This window comes from Netta rufina, assembly GCF_964035555.1.
Source record: "Netta rufina genome assembly, chromosome: 1".
NCBI lineage: Eukaryota > Metazoa > Chordata > Aves > Anseriformes > Anatidae > Netta > Netta rufina.
Genome location: NC_140123.1, coordinates 23,380,068 through 23,399,512, shown reverse-complemented (window position 1 = coordinate 23,399,512; position 19,445 = coordinate 23,380,068). Strand labels below are relative to the sequence as shown.

The window sequence follows — 19,445 nt, the reverse complement described above, 5'->3', positions numbered from 1 at the left end:
TTATTAGGCTTGTTCTTGGGGATTCTCCCTCTTTTCCTCCTCCATTTCTGCATTAGAAATTGCAGGAATGTCATGCATGGCCTTTCCTGTTTTTTGCTAGATGACTATACATGGTTCCTGGAGAAAATAACAAAACTTTCCATACTTTACCTGGAAGGCAGAAGCAAGGGATTATCAACCTGGTCTTACTTCATTGCATAGAATTTTTAAATATTTGAGTTAATTTAAAAAAATAAAACCTGAGTGTTTAGTTTTATGGATAGACCAGAACTTCATTTTTACTACCAGCAAAAATCTGTCTGTTTGTGACAATTTTATAATGCTGACATTGTCGTATGCAAAACAGCTTTATAATACCGAGATGTATTGACCTAATAAACTGAGTGAAATATGACAACTAAAGAAAAACACTTTGCTCTATCTTAATGTCTCCAGCTGAGCTCTATCAAATCTATGACTTGCAAATTTTTGAATGAATATGAGACTACAGTTAACCCAAACTAAAATGTTTTTGAGTTTGGCCCATGTTCCTGGAAATGGAGTTATTGGACTGAAACATTTCAGGTTCCATCTTCCACTCAATGGGCATACATCAGTCCCAGGAGCACTCAGACAACTGAAAATGATTGTGTTGTTCAAGAAGAAAACAACGTGAAACCTGAAAATTGAAGCATTGCCAACCTCTCAGGCTGAGGCAGAGAGATAGCCTGAAAATGTCAATCTGGATGGTTTGTTTGGAAAATTTCGAGGAATTGAAACGAAGGTTTTCTAACAGAAAGTCTAAGGCAATCTCAGGTCTGTAATTTTTCTATCAACTCTCTACACATAGATTAGACTGTACATGCACAGAAAAATACACAGATGTTATATATAATAAAATTTGCCTTTACTTTTTGTCTGTATTTGTTGGTTCTCCCCCTACTCCCTGCTCCAGCATTCAAGGGAAAATGTTACAACTGGAAATACACCATTGCTTCACTCTAGGGAAGCATTCACTATCCTAACTAATTGATCTTGAATTAATTGTTCAATTTTCTATCTATTTACCAGCAACTAGGAGAAGCGTAACTCTTCTAATTCTTCCTTGTAAAGGGCTGCAATTTGCCTAACCATGAATATTTAATCAAATCAAGGCCACCCATTATGTGTTTGTTTAACACGCTGCAGGAACAGTATCACAAGGTTTGCATATGGGTGGCTTAATTTGTTTTTCTTTCCCATTCATATGTGACACTCTTCCCACAGGAAGGGAAAAAAAAATAAAAATATGAAATTAAGGTCATAATACCACAAAAAAAAAATTCATTAGGCAGCTAGGGGTACTCACAAAGTAGCTTCCTTTAGGCTACAGTGGCTGGCTTCCCCAGGGGCTGCGGTCAGCAAAAGGAGGCAGGGAGCTCCTGTCTGCAACACAGCCGTCCTGCTCTTTGCCTCCCGTTCTGAATAACTCTCTGAGCAGGCTGCCACCCCCTCACCCCCAAAAGGAGCCACAGAACAACCTAGAGAATATCACTTTGTCAATCTAGAATTATGAAGTGAGCTTTTGTGGATGCCAGTGGGGTCTCACAAAGCATCTCTGCTTCTGGCACGATCTATCTAATGTACCAGAAGACACAATAAATGTGGTTAAATCCATTTCAGGTTCTGTAATCCTACCCAGACCTAGCCCCTCTCCCAAAGTTAAGTTAATCAGTGTGGTACCCGCAGCTTACAGCGTTAGCCACAGCTGCTTTCAGAGATATGCTGTTGATGTTTCATCTTCAGTTTCCTTCTGCCCAAATTTCTGGCACCACTGACAGTACAGTGGTTCAGGCAGCAATGATCACAGCACAAAGGTCAGTGGTGGGAGCTGAGGCAGAAATGGTGGAGCACCAAATAACTTTCTTTTTTATACACGCTTTGTGTTTATCCCTCCTCTTTGCTGGGAGTGAGTTTTAGCAACCTTTATGCAACTTCAACTCTTCAACAACTACCTTTATCTCAAAATAGGTTACTTATGTAGGAATTTTCCTGGCTTTTTTTTTAAAGGCTGGGGTCCATGAGCCTGTTTCAAACACCAGATATCTCAGAAAGATAGAAAGTTTGCCTCAAAACCTCCATCAGAGGAAACAGCCAGGAAATAACGCATGACTAATATGCTGCGGAAACCAAGAAGTTCTATGGCAAAAATACTGAGTTTGGAAAAAATGGAAAATTCTCCTAACTTAAAACAAGAATGTTTAAGCAAAGCACTCGTTCTGCTAAAGCACACTGACAGATTTTGCTTTTGTAGTGTGCTCTGACAGTATTATAAGGACACTAGGCTGCTTTCCAAGCATTGTCATAGCCCGAGGATTGCAAACAATATCATTTCAAGTGTCTTACTTGATCAAACTGGGGGTCTTCTCCTCGTTGCAGAGATTTGGTCAGTGGCTTTTCCTAAAATAAAATATATTAAACACGTATTACTTAAGATCAATACTATAATACATTCTACCAGTGCTACTATTGTTTTTCTGTTAGATTTTTACTCATATAATTTCCCTTGTGATCTGTTTCATGCCAGAGATACTGTTTCATGTGCAAAAAAAGACCTGGCCACACATTATGAACTGATACCAACAAAGCGACTTTAGTGACTTTCAAAGAAAGGAACTAATTAGCCATTTATTACACCTGAGTGACTTGGTGACCACAGACTGACAACTATAAATTATGTCAAAATCATAAAAAGCACCCAGCATTTTCTCTAGCATGTAACCAAGGAGCTGTACAGATGAACCTTCTTGTTTCTGCTTGGTAATGCAAAGATGGTCACACTTATGCTGCACAACTGCATGTACTGAAAGAAAGGTGATTTGAGAACAATCAGATACCAGAGGATTCATTTTAAATGACGATAACTGTGGAAAGAGTGGCTATATTACATAAAAAAATAAACAAGTGCCCCATAAGCATTGATTTAATTTGTCTCACAATTAATCTGTTAATCAGTGACAGAAACAGAAATGGAAGCAAATTTTCAGGATGCATTCTCAGAGTAACTGAGGAGGCCAAAGAGAACTGCACAGCTCAGAAGCAGCCCCCACGTGTGAGCACCCATTTACCTTTATGGCTTTTTTGCCAAGCAGGCTCAGTTACTGAGGCATGTATAAATATATAGCTCGGTACTCTGGATATGTGCAACAGTATACAAAACACGAATCTCCTGAACCACAATGAAAATAAGCAATACACGAAGGCAGATGTCAGTCTGAAAAATACATCCACCCTTGCCCCCAGTTCTGCACCGATTGTACTGCTTCTGGTGTCTGAGATGTGCCAGCTCCTTATTCTCATTCTTCTGTAAATCAAGCATCTTTCTTCTTCTACAATGACAAGATCTAGGCTCACCCACCAGCTCAGAATGAGATTTTGTGTTCAGCTTTCAGCAAGCTATCACACTAATCAGCATCTGTTAAGGTATTCCTTTGCAGAAGAGGACCTAGGAGTCCTGGTAGGCACCGAGTTGAATGTGAACCAGCACTGTGACCTTGCTGCTAAGAAGATTACGATACTCTTGGCTGTTTTAGACCAGCTGGTAAAGAGAGGTGCTCCTTCTGCTCTACTCAGCATTGTTGAGGCCACACCTGGAGTGCTGAGTCCAGCTCTGGGCCCTCCAGTACAAGGGAGGCCTGGGCACACTGGAGGGAGTCCAAATGAGGACAGCCAAGGTGGTGAAGGGGCTGGAGCATCTCTGCTGTGAGCAGAGGCTGGGAGAGCTGGGGCTGCTCAGCCTGGAGAAGAGGAGGCTCAGGGGGATCTCATCCATGTCCCTAAACCCCTGAAGGGAGGGTGCAGAGAGGCCGGAGCCAGGCTCTGCTCAGTGGTGCCCAGTGCCAGGCCAGGAGGCCATGGGCACAGCCGGGCACCCAGGAGGCTCCCTCTGAGCACCAGGCAGCACTGCTGTGCTGGGCGGGTGACGGAGCCCTGGCACAGGCTGCCCAGAGAGGCTGTGGGGTCTCCTCCTTGGGGAGCTCCAAAAGCTGCCTGGACGTGGGCCTGGGCAGCCTGCTCTGGGTGTCCCTGCTTGGGCAGGAGAGGTCCCTCCTAACCAACCATTTTATGAAATACCATCACTGCCAGGGGATGTGAGATGCAAAACAAGGAAAACTGTAAAGTTTCTCAGATAATGGAATGGAAAGACTTGAGGCAGTCCAAAAGATTTCTATTATTCAACGTTGCTCTTTGGAGAAAATGTTGTCTAGTGTAGTCTGCTGACTGATTTTGAAATTAATTATGCTGATACACTTAATGCCAGCTGGCAAGGAGGCTGGCTGCAGGGTGACTGCAGTATCCCCTGACTACTTACCAAATAGAAAAATCAACAACATTTTTTCTACTGAGTCACTGATTTATCCAGGACAGTCATCAATATCTTTCATTGTTGTCTCTAATGTATAAAGTAATTTCTTCAGGCTACATTAATGGCACAACACCTGGTAATTAGAACTCTATGATGGATTATTGGTAACGAACAGACAGGCAGATCTCATAGCCCAGTTACAGACACATGAAACCAGTCCACTGTCCTCCCCCTCAATCAAGTAACTCAGTGCTGGTCTACTGAGGTCTGTCTCATGGGTGGATAATACTTCTTTTGTCCACTGCTCACTGAAACGGAAAGTAGATCATCTGTCAAAATGATTGTTCAGATTATTTAAAAGGAAAAATGTTCTTAAGCTTTCATGGGTCCTGTACCAACCAATGTCTGGAGAATTGTTGCAGTTTAGAGAAGAGTGTAACTTTTTTTTTTCTCAATTTCTAGTTTTCTGATTCTGTTACAGAAGTCCTATGTTACTGCAGAGAAGTTTCCTAATGCCTGTTGCAATAGCTTCTAGACTTTGGCATCCAGAAGCTCTGTGTTACGCTGCCTGATGCTGCAATGCTTGGCTTGCAAAGCAGAATCGAAAATCCTGCAGAAACACTTTCAGTGTTTCAGGCAGAAATGAAGTGTGGGATTCCTCATTACATGCTTGTTTGTAAGGTGGCCACAGTTCAAAAATACAAAACCTGCCCTGGGAACCTAGGTCTGGAGCTGCAATCCTGAAAATGTCCTAGTCATCTGCTGCCTGAAGCACAGACAAATCACGGATACTTCAGTTCCCCAGGGTGGTGCCTCTCAGTTTGTGAAGAACCGTCCTTTTAAGAAAGGCAACATAACTCATTTCTTGCTCTCCTACAGGCCATTACACCAAGGCTTCCTGAACTGTAGCACATTCACCCGAAGGAACAGCTCTCAGGCTGTGCAACAGACTTGGTAGCAGCAGAAGGCAGCCCTGGGACAGAGATGGGCCAAGGACACCCAGTAGGAAGCCAAGAATGGTTCTGCTGCTCTAACTTCCCAACATCTCCGGTGTAAGGCTTTTTCTGCCCTTCATCCCATCCTGCTGTTCTTGTCTCTTCCCCTTTCTTCATGCTCTTGCCAGGCAGCTGCTGCTGCAGCTGTCTCTGCCTCTTCCTCATCCCTGCTCGGGGACCCAGCTGGCCCCACGCTGACCGCACAAAGCCACGAACACCACTGTCCTAGCATTGAATACCAGCAGGCAGGAAGGAGGTTTCTTGCTATCTGGAACAGCCTTCCTGCTCAGCCTTACCTCAACTACGTGCAGGTGCTTCAAGTGTCCTTTGAAAACAGCATTTTTTTTTTCTATGCAGTATGCCTCTTCTTCTCATCTGCTGTAAACAACTTGTAATACCCTTACAAATCCTACCACTTCGTTTTACGCAGTGTTTTCATCATCACTTCTGTTCCAGTTACTATGTAAAATATTTTTATAATTCACAGTATATAATTTTCATTATATACCAAAGCTTCAAGGCCAGCAAAGACATGGTTAAGAAGCTTAATAAAGTGAAATTGCCTATGAGTAAACGTTTCCACAGCACTCTATTTACCCTGGAGATACACTTACTTAAAAGTTTTTAAAAAATCCTGAAAATGTTTTCCAGCCTCAAGGCACTATTTTATTTTTATTTATTTTCTTGCCCACCCAATTCACAAATGGCAAAGAGGCCCTTTTATATGGTGAGTTGACTCTGAGTCTCAGTAGCTGTAATACATCCTACAGAAATGTCTTCCAGATCTTGGGATGAATAGGTAGGCTGAATTTGGAGCCAAAGCCTACAACCACAAAATATGAATAAAGAAAGTTTTGATTAATCTGAAAGAAACTATAGCTTTCTAGGCTATAAAAAACATCAGAAAAATCAGAAGAATGGAGTTTCAATAACAACATTCCCACTTTTAATCACTAAATTAAACATCCTTATTTCTTGTTTGATGTGCTGCCTTCAATTGTACACTCTGTATTTGTTCACACTGGCAACTCCCGTGATAAGAACAGGCATCAGAGATAAGAAGCAAAGATCAGCAAAGACATTTTTTTCCTTTAATATTTGAAAACATATTTTTTCAATAAATAGCATCTGAACTTTCTGCATCAACAATGCTTGCAGAACAAAACACTCACCCAAAAATGAGGTTCTTTCTCTGCCTCATTGCTACAACGTTATTAGAATCTAATAAAACAGAATATGTTGAATATGCAATGGCAAATTATATTTTATTATATATATATATATTTTATTATATATATTTACTGTGACTATTCACATGGTCACAGTAAAACATTTCTCCACAGGTATCAGCTACTTGTAATGGTTCATACATTAATGCTTCTTCAGGGATGCTACACAAATATAATTGGGTACATTTACACAGGAATAGCTTTTTCTGGGCCACCTGTCACAGAACTGAACGTTCAGAGAAACATGAAAACAAAATGATGTTGTAGTGTCTATTAACCTTTACTGTGTCTCTGTGTTATAATGACATATAATGCCGCTTCAAGTTATTTCTAACCTCAGCGACCATTAGGCACATTATTCCTACTGAAGTATAACTGTGTATTGCATTACTGACTGATAAAACTCATCCATACTCCACTCTGCTGGGATGGAAGAGTTAACAAAAGGAAACTGCAGAATATTGGACCTTTAGTTGTAAAATGGAGTAGACATAGACCACATCCCACAACTAGAGCTAGTATATATATAACATACATGTAAGCACTATCTTAAGTACCAAAGAAAAAAAAACAAACCCAAGCATAATTCTTTTCTGCTTATGATGAATGATCACAAAAGCCTTGACAGAAACTGCGCATCCTTGTCATATATTCTTTTCGGCGAGAAAGGCCGGTGGCCAGCATCTCATAGACAAAGGTCTGCTCCAAACGGAGCCGGATCAAACACGCCAAATTTGTCATTTTGCCATTGGTTGTTTTGTACATAGAAAGATCAGCAAACATATCGCTGTCAATCTCGTGCTCAGGTGGCGTGTAAACTATTCTCTGGATCACGCAGGGGGAAAATGCCATGGTGTCAGCTTGCCTCTGCAGGCTGGGCACGCAAACCATCATCCCACAGAGGAGCACCTACCCTCTGGACAGAGCTGTGACACAGGGCTGAGCTGACCTCCCAGCCAGGTGCCTCTAAAGGGGAGTTTTGTTTGTCTGGTCCCTGCCCGTGTTTCTGGTGGCGTGCTCCTGCCTCCTCCCTCGTCTGCTCACTGCTGAGCCTCCTCTGAGCAATGTCACGCAGATGAATGTGAGGCTTTTCCTCCTGTTTTGCCCTCTCAAAAATGCATAGAGCAGTCTATGATCCCTTAAATTAAGCTGTTGAACTGAAAATAGTTTTAAAATTTCACTTGAAAGAATTTAATCTCTAATTTTACCTTTTTACTATTTGGAAAACCCTCCGGCCCTAGGAGCCTAGTTAATTTATACCTAAGCAATTAAGAGAAGCAAGCTTTTCGACTCAAAATCTGTTTACTCTGATAGTCTCCCAAATGTCACCCACCTGGAGCTCCCACCAAACAGGCAATTAGTGTCCTGTGTTTTCACAAGGGTTCTCTGCACGTCAGCAGGTCATCGTGCATAAAAATACAAATTGCCAGTTCAGTGGATGACACCAGAATCTCTGATTTCCCTTGTTGCTCTGCTCAGCATTAATTACCTACCAGATACTTTTTGTACGAGGCTGTGTCAGTGATCATGGTACACAGACAGTGAAATAAATGTTACGGGGTACTTCCTTTATCAAGCTTTGAAATCCTAGGCATACACCAAAAGCAAATTCTAAACACAAACTTAATCAAAAAAGAATGGTAATACAGTCAAGAAAACACCGTAACTCTGCATAAAACTGTATTATGGACGCTGAAAATGTAAAAGAAAACACTGATGAATTTTATGTAACTTTTGAAGATTAAGTACAAAAGCAATGCTAAGTATACTCGGTATTTCATATGGAGAAAAACTTTATTTCAAGCAGCTATTGCCACTAATATATGTAAAAGTATTACATATCTCCCCAAAATTTTGTTTTAGCAATGTCAGGTGAAAAACAATTATTTTTAGAAATTACACAAAAATAATGAAAGGTGCATGAAGACAGGCTCAGAATTAGTCATGAAGCCAGCCTGAGTAATTTCTTCATGCAACTGCGCTTTTCTTTGTCACAGCTCTTCTGTTTTGTTCACATGGAAAAGGCTGTGCCCACTACCTCCTCACTGCTGAAGACAAAAACGTGTAAGGAAACTTCAGTCCAGTTACTAGCACTATAACTTTCCCCAAATAATATGGAACTTTAAAAAAAAAAAAAAAAGTTTTTTTTTTTCCCTTTCACTTATCTTGCTCAAACAACTCAAGAGCACTGACATTCTTACCTGATCAGTAAAAAATATCCCAGACATGCCCTCAACTCAGTGTTGATAATAAAGGGTCACTAACTTTAAATAGAGGTTAAGTGCTGTTACAGGTACATTCAGGTAACTGAAAAAAAAAAAAACACTCAAAACCAAAAACCACCAACAAAACCAACTAACCTACTGCTGCCAGCATTGGTATTTTCTCTAATATTTTTCTGTTGCTAAGTAAGATGCTTTCTTGTACGTAGGAAGGAAAAGTATCCTCTTAAAAGGTATTTTGAGCCCCAATACACTGATTACTACCAATGGACTAGTTCTGAAAGAAATACTTTAAATGCATACCTTTTTTTTATTAGGAAAATTTAAAAGAGTGCAAATGATGACTTCATTGAAATTTGAGCTAACCTCTAGCACAGTCAAGAAACAAAGTTTTATTGCCTGCTTATTTTAAGAGTTTTGTGTGAAGAGGAATGTTTTTTTAAAATTGTAGCTTAGTGAACCCGTGATCACATCAAAATCCTCTATCTGAACACCTGCAAGTTATAAAACCTGGGCTAATATCATAATACTTTCCCCTGTTTTTCTTTGATTTTAGTTACTCCACCTACCACAGTGATCTACACTCCTAAATCAGTTATCAGCTTAACTGATGTTTGATTGACGATTTGAATATACAAAAACCAACCAACCAAGCAAAAAAACATTTTAAGTCAGTCCTTGCTAAACTAACTAAATGATAGTCATGAAATGAGAAAGGCCTGGTATAGGAAGCAGCAGTAATGAACTGTTGGGGAGCTGGAAAACCTGAAGCTATTACATCTCAAAGCCCGACTACAGCAAGACACAAATCCCTGTATGATGCATTTTCTTCAAGGTAAGCAAGATATACAGTAATTATTTCTCAAAAGCTATCAAAATAAATACGGATTTCCACCATTCCGTCAACATGAAGCCATGAAGAAGGCCTTCTGCAGACATACTCAAAAAAAACCCCACAATGATATTTTATAAGGCTTCAATCAAGAGTGGCTCATGAAATGAAGAATGAGACTCTGAGATCTTTTGCCTCTGAGCCCTTGGGACTGGATGCTCTGAAAACTGAACGTGATGTTCTGGAAAATGGAAGTGATGCTCTGAAAAATCATTCGATACAGGAATTTGTAAGTAACTTATTTTTCACACACTAAGAACAGCATAATACAGAGATCTGGACTTTCAGATCCACTATAAGACCTTTGCAACAAAATTTTATTCAGTGTTCTGTTTCAGCTCTTTACCAATGTGGCTAGGCACTTTTCCTCAGCCAATATATGTATTTTTAAAAAATCAGGTGGATGAATATAATAATCACTTTTATAAAATGGAGGTTGGTTAGACAGCAGACATCTGTGACACAGAAACACTGAAAGATCCAGAGGAAAAGTAAATAGATCTAGAAGACAAAGTCACTGCAGTCAAAAGCATGTAACTTGAGCAGTACTGTTCCCTCCTTTCTATCTTTGACATTACTTCTGAGAGCTGGCTAAGAAGGTGAGAGGATGCTCTTCCCTGAGCTTGCACCCAGTCATTTGATACATCTTTATTACCTAAGCAGAGAAATTAACCCATATGTGAAGAGTTTTACCCCATCTGATTTATGACGAGCAAAGTTACTTCTGCTATGCAAGAAGAACACTGTAGACAAATACGGGAAGCTTTGTGTGTATGGTTTTTTCCCCCCCCTATGCTGAATGGTGGATGTGCATCTTCCCTGTTGAGCTCATCACATTCTAATTAGCACAAATGTGCCGTCCTCACCTTCAGGCACATCTACTGCCAACAAGGAGAGCAAAGATACAGGGAATTGGGTGATCTCTATGTTCCAAGCAGTGGGCAAGCCTCTTTCTTATATTTGTGAGCCTTGGAAATGAAAACTGGATTGGAACTAAACCTCTCCTAGAATGTAAAACAGTAATATGCAGAATGCTGGGCTGGATGCAGACATCCAGAGTATCCTACTAACAGCTAATCCAGATAGAGCAGGTCCAGAGAAGGGCCACAAAAATTAAAAGAGGGCTGGAGCACCGCTGCTATGAAGGAGTTTGAGAGAGTTGGCGTTGTTCAGCCTAGAAATGAGATGGCTCTTGGACATCTTACTGCAGCCTTTCAATATACAAAGGGGACTTAAAAGAAGGAGAAAGACTTTTTACCTGTAGTGACGGGACAAGGGGCAGCAGACCAGCTACAAGGCTGTTCTGAGATGACTGTAATACACCTGCCACTTTCTGGACAGTGGCAATAACCAATATCCTTAAATGATACAAAAACGTGCTTAGGGGCACGTGGCAGCTTCTCTGCTATAATTGCAAGCATCAGCCAACACGTGGTACAGTGTGACAGCCCCAGTGACCTTGGATTGAATCTCTGTCTTCCAACATTAAATCCTCTTAGCGATTTGAACCATCACATGCACCACTGACTATCCTCCAACTATATCCGTGCACAAGCGAGGCCCAGGGACAGTGAGCATCCTGGAAAGGTCTGCAGTTGGAATGAGATCTGAAGCCTCTAACATTATTTTGCCCTTGTGCCCAGCTGTGGAAACTCAGAGAAAACTCCTGTTGATATTGCCTGGCTCTAAAATGTACGGGTGTTTTCACGGACCTGTATATCACTGCAAATGCACATTCCAATGGCTATACAAAAATGTGTCCTTTTCCTTCCTGTTTGCTAAAATGATATGAACTTTCCTCCCAGTCTCATATGGCAGCTGGAATCTGACCCCTCTCTCCATTCTCCTGAACTCACTTGATTACTTACTAACCCCTACATTTGTCTCTTCCTCTAATTCTTTCCCCAGCTGTCCTTCACGTGCTTTGTCTCAATTCCTGTGTTTTAATTTTACAGCATGTCCTTCCAAACTACAGAGAAGATATCTCATCTGTGGTCACTGCTTCAATCATACAAACCTTTACAGGTCTTTCAGGGAGGTAACTGTCCTAAGGTTCAAGACCCTAGGACTACTGCTCTACACTGTTCGGTGCTGAGCTTCTGCTACAGGTCTCAGCCTGCAATATGCATCAAGATAAATAGAGGGGCATATTTTTTCCTGAGGTGATGAGTGAAAGAGTAAGAAAAAGCCCTTTACGATACTGGATTTGTCTTTGCTATAGATGATCCCTATCTTCAGTATAATAGCTTCATTCCTCTATACTTTTCTGCTTTTACATCTTTTGGGTAAATGGGAAGAACCTGCTGGTTTCATAGATAATACCTCCTGGGTTCAGGTGCCTCTCTCTTCTGGAGGAAAGGGCAAGCTGATTTGGCTCAGCTTGCACTTCATTATCACTGGCAGAGCTTCAGTGTGTAAAGGAGAGTTTGGGAAGACCATACTGTACTTCAAAATCCACTGAAGTTCCAAGAAAATTCAATCAGTGAAGAAGGGGAGAGGGGTGATGAGACCATGGTTATGCTGAGTTGATTTCTTGAAACATAAGTTAGCTGCTGGAAAGGCTGAGTAAAGAGAAACAAACCCAAGGGGACCACCCACGCAAAACAACAAACTTAGTACTTTGATATGTCTCGAAATTGAATAAAATACTGAGACCAACTGTTAGTCTAAAAAAAATGACCTGTGATACAGTCAGCCAATGACCTGCAGCTAAGAAACCCTGCTGAGATGACAGCTGCTGGGAGCAATAGTAGATAGGGCATCCTCCTGAGGATGGTGACTGACAGACATAGATCTGCTCCGTTCAACAAGCGTCTTAATGAATCCACCGTAACAGATCTTAGTGCTCCTTGCAATAAAGGGATGCTGTATGCAGGCTATATGTTGGCTAGTTAAAGTAAGATGATGTGTAGGTGCTTTGACTTTATTACGAACTGGAGAGAGGTCAGCACAATACAATAAAGTAAGGCAGAATTTCTGAAGAATTGTCTTAAGTTCTTCACAGACAATTATTGAAAGAATAGATAATTACTCTTAATGTCCTGTGCATTATTTGTCACAACTGGATCTAAAAGAACAAACCCACTAACAGTTATTAAGACAAATTCTAAATAGAGAATTCAGTAGAAAAAAGACAGTTATGATAAATACAGAATTATAACATTGTATTATGAACTATGAACTTGTCAGGGTTGGGATGGACTTCCCATGTATGTTTTACAGAATTGTGAGCACTACAAACCGTAGTGGAATAAAATAATTCAATTAATTATGAGTGACAGAACCCTAAAGTGACACACAATGACACAGAGGTGAATAGGGCTGGATGACAATAGGAATCTGTCATGTTTGTAGTATCATTTACAAGGTCCTAAGGGGGATACTTATTATAAGTGCAAAGAGAACAGCATTTTCAACATATACCTGCAAAAGGTTATTCACATAAAGTTGCCTTCTTTTCAGTTTATCTAGGCACACACATACTGAGTGAATGGCCAGAAGCAGTTTGCCTTGCCTCTTTTTCACAAAACGACTTGTTCCTGATAGTAACTCCTGTCTTAGTACTGTGGATCCCACACATCTGTGTTGGCCAAACTACTCATGAGGGTTTCAAATGTAAAAAATGCGTAATGCTAATGTGTCTCATCATTAATGAGAACAAAGGAGTCATTCCTCATGTGATGCAGCTGGAATTTTAGTCCATGTAAAACAGAAAATTCTACATTAGAGCTATGTGCCAAATTTGCTTGATGTTATTACAGCCTACTTAAGTCTTACTAGTTATCACCATCCAGTCCTCAAAAACCTTAAAAGCTTTTACTTCATTTTCTACAAAATCACTCCTTAGCATATTTCTTCTGCAATGCCGAGACAGTTAAGCCTAGATTAAAGCTAATCAGACAGCCATGACACTATACATGTTGGCTGGTCAACCTTTGCATAAAGCCAACCAACTTCTTATATCTTTGCAAAATTACTTGCATTTTTCTTACCCTTTTGAAGTCTTTCTAACCACCTGCTTGGCTGTTATCACCAGCCCTGTTTTGATATAGGTCTATATTTTAATGTTTTTGAGCTTCTAGTGAAATGGAAGTAATAAATACACTTGCATCAACCACAGTGCTGCCTTCATTTTTTTTTTCCAAAGGCCAGATAAACCTAGCTAATAAAAGGAGAAGGTTTTTGGCAGAATACATGCATATGTTGATAGTTCTAACCCTGTAATAAATAAATTCTGTTCTTCAGTTCAGTAATCAGATAGAGAGTTCCTGAATTTAGACAAGCTCAGTAAAAGAAGATGCTTGCAGGAGAAAAGCATAATGAAAGTTTACCAACAGCTAAATTAACCATTAACCACTGTCAATGCCTGTAGCTCACTATGTTTTATCAATGCCTACAGCTGTGTGTAAGTAATGCTGAAAGCCGTATTTAAAGATTAGCCTGATCAGTATGCACAGGATGAATTATTACCCTAAGTGATAATCAACACTCCTAAAAAGGAAACTATTTTCTCTGTTGGTTTCTTTTTTTCTTACAGCATTATGATACATAAACACATTTTATCATTGGAACCGGCAAAAATATTTCCTTGGCTTCTTTATTTTTGCTTCATTATAAGGTCACCACCGCTCGCAAAAAATCTATTGCACTAAAATATCAAATTGTGTTTGTAAATGAAGCAATGCAAAAAAGATTTATAATATAAACTGATAAAAATGTATATGCAAATGCAGTCAGCTGTGAAAAATGGTCTACAGAAATAAGGATTAATATTTGTTATAAAAAATTATTTACAGAAAAATATTGGGATTATTAAAGGTTATCAAGAAGACTTTCATTTCATTGCTTTGAATTTAATTGTATAAACTGGAAAATCCCTTTTAATTAATTCTGCTGTCAAATACCTTTAACTTGGACTAATATAACTTGACAATCTGGGTATAGTAGTTTAACCATTAAAAATTAGTGACATACTTGTGAACTTAGAGTAATTACTGAAATGTTTTTTTTTTTATTTCAGACACCCTAAAAAGGTGAAAAATTTCTCCTGAAATTTCAAATTAAATATTCTCCCAATAAAGTAAAAATTCACATCTGATAACAAAAGGTTTCATTTCTAACTTGTTAGTTAACATTAGATTTATGCCTAGAAAACATATTAACTGGGGAGTGCATTTTTTATGATAATCGCTGCCAGGTCCAGTTACCAAAATGTCAAATCACACTCTGCTGACAGCCAAGGCAGCAGGAGGAATAGGTGACATTGCCCTGTACCTTCCCTGCTGCTGGAATCTTGCTGTCCCAGCCGAGATTTCATGGGGCTGCAGGAAGGACTGGGTGGAGTGCCCTTCACTGCTGCCCTAGAAAATAGCAGGCATCTTTTATGCCTTGCTAGCATCTGCTACTCTTGGCAGCAAACGAATTTGATTTTCCACCATAGTTGTCAGAAAACTGTAATTTACAGTTGGGCTCTGTGTACATCACAAAAGAAAGAGATGGATATATCAAACAGGTCAAAGAAACTGAGAGAGAAAAATTCACAGAGACAACAATAATCAGAAAGGATAATTAGGCAAAACCTGTGCATGGAAAGAAAAATTTAGGCAAAAAAATGTATCAGTAAGTTTTTAATTTAATCCTGTAGAAACTTCAGAACTTGAATCTGAGATAGACTTCATGATAAAAGGGAGGAAAAAGCAATTATATATACCGATCATTTTAGCTTCTCTAAAAGATATCTTAAGTATTCATCACTCATTATAAAATTAAACTGTCATATCTTGTAATGACTTAGAGAATTCAGACTAGAAATATCTCATTGCTAGAGTACTTTTCAAGTTTGATTTTCTTTGAAGTACATTGGAGTTTAATTAGAACAGAATCTTCAAAGAATTCACAATTGACTACCTATTGGGAAAAAAGGCGAAGGGTGTCTCTGCATCACCGGTTTATAATCTTTGTTTTGCAGATCTCTTGAACCTCCTGGTCAAAATTTTTGTTGAAGGAGTAGAAATGTGGGAACAAAGCAGCAAGATATCCAACAGCTACCCCACAAAAAGGGTGAAATGAACTTCTTAGCCACTTTTCTAGAATAATTTTTGCCATTTTCCCTGTCATTTCATATATTACAACCTAATTAGTTCAAGATCATTTTGACTGAATGTCTATGAAAACCTACTTGTACATTTGTCACAGTCACTCTCAAATAGCAGCATGTCATGGCTTATAAGTCCTATTAATATTAATAAGATGTGAATACGACATTGAATTATTGTTAGTGTCTCACAGTTAGACCCCTGTTAGAAATATGCACAAAAACTGTTGACAACAAGAAGGTGAAATTCTAGTCCTCTGTCACATTTTTACATTCTACAATGAATTTGCTAAATAAAGCTTCACTGAACAATCCCTGGAATAAAGACCAACATTCAGATATTCATAGTTTCACAAAGAGACAAAAACAAAACAAAACAAAACAAAAAAAACAACCTGTATCAAAACACAGCAAGTCTAAATCATCTTAACACAATGTGAAATGGGAATAAATCAGGGTCATTGTTTAATATCTGTGCCTGAAATATTACATGCAAATGCAGAGATAAGTGTTTATGAGTAACAGAGGCGCCCCAAGGAAATGACGCTCTCAGTCATGTTGTCTGGTCATGTTGTTGTTTTCTGGATCTTGCATGTAATTTCACAATGCATTCTGTCTTAAAATTTTAAACATCTTCATTGTGTGTCACACAAAGACTGAATGATACTAAATAGCTGCTGGCACTTTTTTTTTTCCCCTGAAGGGCCTGGGCCATGACTGTCCATTTCTTTATTCTACTTTTTATGATTTTCTCATGAAAGAAGAAAAAATGGATCTTTGTCAAAATATTCCTTTCTATTAGCATTTTTGTGTTATTTCCAAATTATGCATAATATTTCTCTCATCTTGCATCCACCTAATGTTTCAGAAGAAAGTCTGGAAAGCCTTAACAAGTAACAAATGCTTCTGGATCTGAATCAAAACATAAAGCTAGACAGGTGTCATTAGAATCAAGACAATCTTAATTTTATCCAGACATGAAATAGGTCTTATTATAGGTCAATACTGTGCTTTATAGAAAAAATATTTTAAGATGTTAAAAAAAAGTCCTTACAACTCATGAATAATGTTGGTTCTTTCACTGTCTGTGTAAGACATTGTAATGTAGCTCTTTTTTCAAATGCTGAGTGTTTTTTCATATATGGAAAATAGGTGCTATAACACTTTGTTAGATTATGAAACCCAAGACTGTCAGAACTAAAACAGGAAGCAGCAGTGCTATTCACTTCCATGTTTTAGTCGAAAATCAGTAATGTTCTTACATATTTTTAATCGTATTTCAGCTTTTTCTAATCTATTTTGACTCAAGTGACCTCTCTCCCAGCTGTGAAACCTACGTTGCCTGAAACCCCTTCTGCCTCTCAATCACATTAGCACATGCCCTTATTGCAAGCAAAAATGTCACCCCTTTGGCATATCTTGCATAACTCTGTCCTTCTGATCACCACAGTAGTGTATCTTACTGTTTGGGAAACACTGTCGAACTTTAACACAGATTACAAGCAAAACATTCCATGTTGTGTGACACACAGGCCTGATTTTAAAAATAAATTCAAAGTAAATTATGTATATACTTAGAATTTCCATTTACTTACAAGAGGTTCTGCCATGATGATGCGAATCTTGCGTTCAGCCTGAGTAGTGAAGTTAACAAACAAGCTCTTCAGGACATATTCGCCTGGCTTACTGTCTGGGTCAACGCTGATAGGCAACATGGCTGGAGGTCCTTTTTCTCTCTGTGTACCAGAAACAGGTGGGACAGGTGGCTTGATATATCCGTTACCAACTGGAGAAGCTGAAAGGTAGAAGAGATGCATTTACTTGGGTAATTCAACATTTCTTAACTTTTCTGGTTAACCCAATGGCTGACTACACTGGCAAAGCAAAGCTGGAAACTATTTATTAATATAAGAAACATGTAATACATGAATAAAATTTCCATCTTAGAGGTAAAATTTACGTAATATAGACTGGCAGAAGAAATCAAAGACAAAGTCTTATGTAATACTATGCACTGCACAGTCAATCCTCTTCTTTTCACACGGTAAGATCTGCTGACACCTAATTCTTGGAACAGCATCTGCATTTCCTATCCTTTATCATCTAGGCCAGATCTGTAACTCAACTGTCAAATGACAAACTTATTATTGAGGCTTTAGATCTTTCCTAAACACTTGAACATTGCTGAAAAAAAAACGAAAAAAAAAAAACAAAACACAATACCACAATCCAACGACTACATTATCATTTGATAGCATTCAAGATATGGCAGAATTAGACCCTAAATTAACACACTGAAAAATAAAATAGGTGCATTGGGTAAAAGAGAAGATATTTTCCTTTAGAAAATCAAAGTTTAAAAGTCTGATATGACTATAATGCAAGATAGAAGTGCTTTGTTCACATAGCTGTTATTCTGCAAATGTAACACACCAATACTTTACTTCAAAATAACTCTCCCCATTGCCAGGTTATGCCATCACTCCCCAGTACAGCACACTTCTTCCACTCAGCTAGCTCTGTTACCTGAAACGTTTCAGTTGATTTTTGAAGGCAAAGACATAATTACTGAGTTTTGCTGGCATTGATTTTTTGCATAAAACAAACTATATAGAAAGCTTGCTCATTTAGATGATGCAAAATTGCTTCTAAAAATACACATTGTTCTGAACAATAACGTACTTCAAAGAAACGAAAACTGAGACACCAGAGAAGAAGGTAAGCCCTAACATCAGCTAGACTCTGCTGAAATCCAGCTATGAGGACAGAGGGATGCAAATGATCAGATGCAAATTTATTGGGACTATCAAATCTGCTAGGTGATGGAAATTTCTCCCCTAACAGCTTTAGAAAGGAAGCAGACGGTACATTCACGATCATTAAGACATGTATCAAACGCATGGCTTTGATCAGCTCACACCTATCCACTCAGTTGGTTCGATCACCAAGTGCTAAGTTGGGAAAAATGTTTTATTTCCTAACTTTGTTGGCCTCCCCCAGGCCGTTATCCCCAGCTCCCCACAGCCAGCCCCAGGCTCCCCGTGGTTCTGCCCCCAGGCCCGGGCAGGCCCAACTGAAGCCACCAGGCCTCAGCACTCACCTGCCGCCATCTCAGGCGTCCTCTGCAAAGGCTCTGAGGGAATCCAACAAAATGCAAACCTGACTTCTGTTCCTCAGGGAGTTGTGCTTTAAATTAGCCACTAAGTTCAAAATTTACCTGGAAGGGACTCCCAGGAGGGACAGAAGGAAGGAGGAAGGGTTTGGGTCATTCATGCCTCATGTCCTAATGAAATTCATGAAGTTAAAGAAGCCCTAATCACACAGCCTGAGAGCTGCAATCCTTGCCTTCAATCATTCCGTGTATGAACAGAAACCTGGAGACACTGGGATTTAAACCCACATAGTCATTCTCACTAGGAAGCCTCTTAACAATGGCTTGTGACACAAGTCTGGCTTTCTAATACATCTTTTCAGTTTCATTATCTCAAGCATTTGCATATGCTTGATATTTGCATTGCAAAAATCTATCCCAGCGACTAAACAATCACTGACCTCTATACTGATGCTTTAACTGAATTTAGTTCTTTCTCCTAGATTGAGAGCCCTACAAAGTTCATTTAAAGAAAATGAACTGCCTGTGAGGCATGAAACTGGAAATCAAGGACTCAAAACTTAAAAAATAGTTGCAT

General features: G+C 39.2%; 1 protein-coding gene across 5 annotated transcripts in view; it reads right to left on the bottom strand.

The window, feature by feature from the left end:
• Nucleotides 1-19,445, bottom strand: part of FRY (FRY microtubule binding protein) — a 188,120-nt gene that overhangs the window by 116,984 nt on the left and 51,691 nt on the right. For all 5 annotated transcript variants that reach the window (XM_084288656.1, XM_084288657.1, XM_084288658.1 and 2 more), the window contains 2 exons: nt 17,352-17,551; nt 2,365-2,418 (listed from right to left, as the gene is read on the bottom strand). In XM_084288656.1, coding sequence (XP_084144782.1) covers nt 2,365-2,418; nt 17,352-17,551 — 254 coding nt within the window. The remainder of the gene's footprint in view (nt 1-2,364; nt 2,419-17,351; nt 17,552-19,445) is intronic.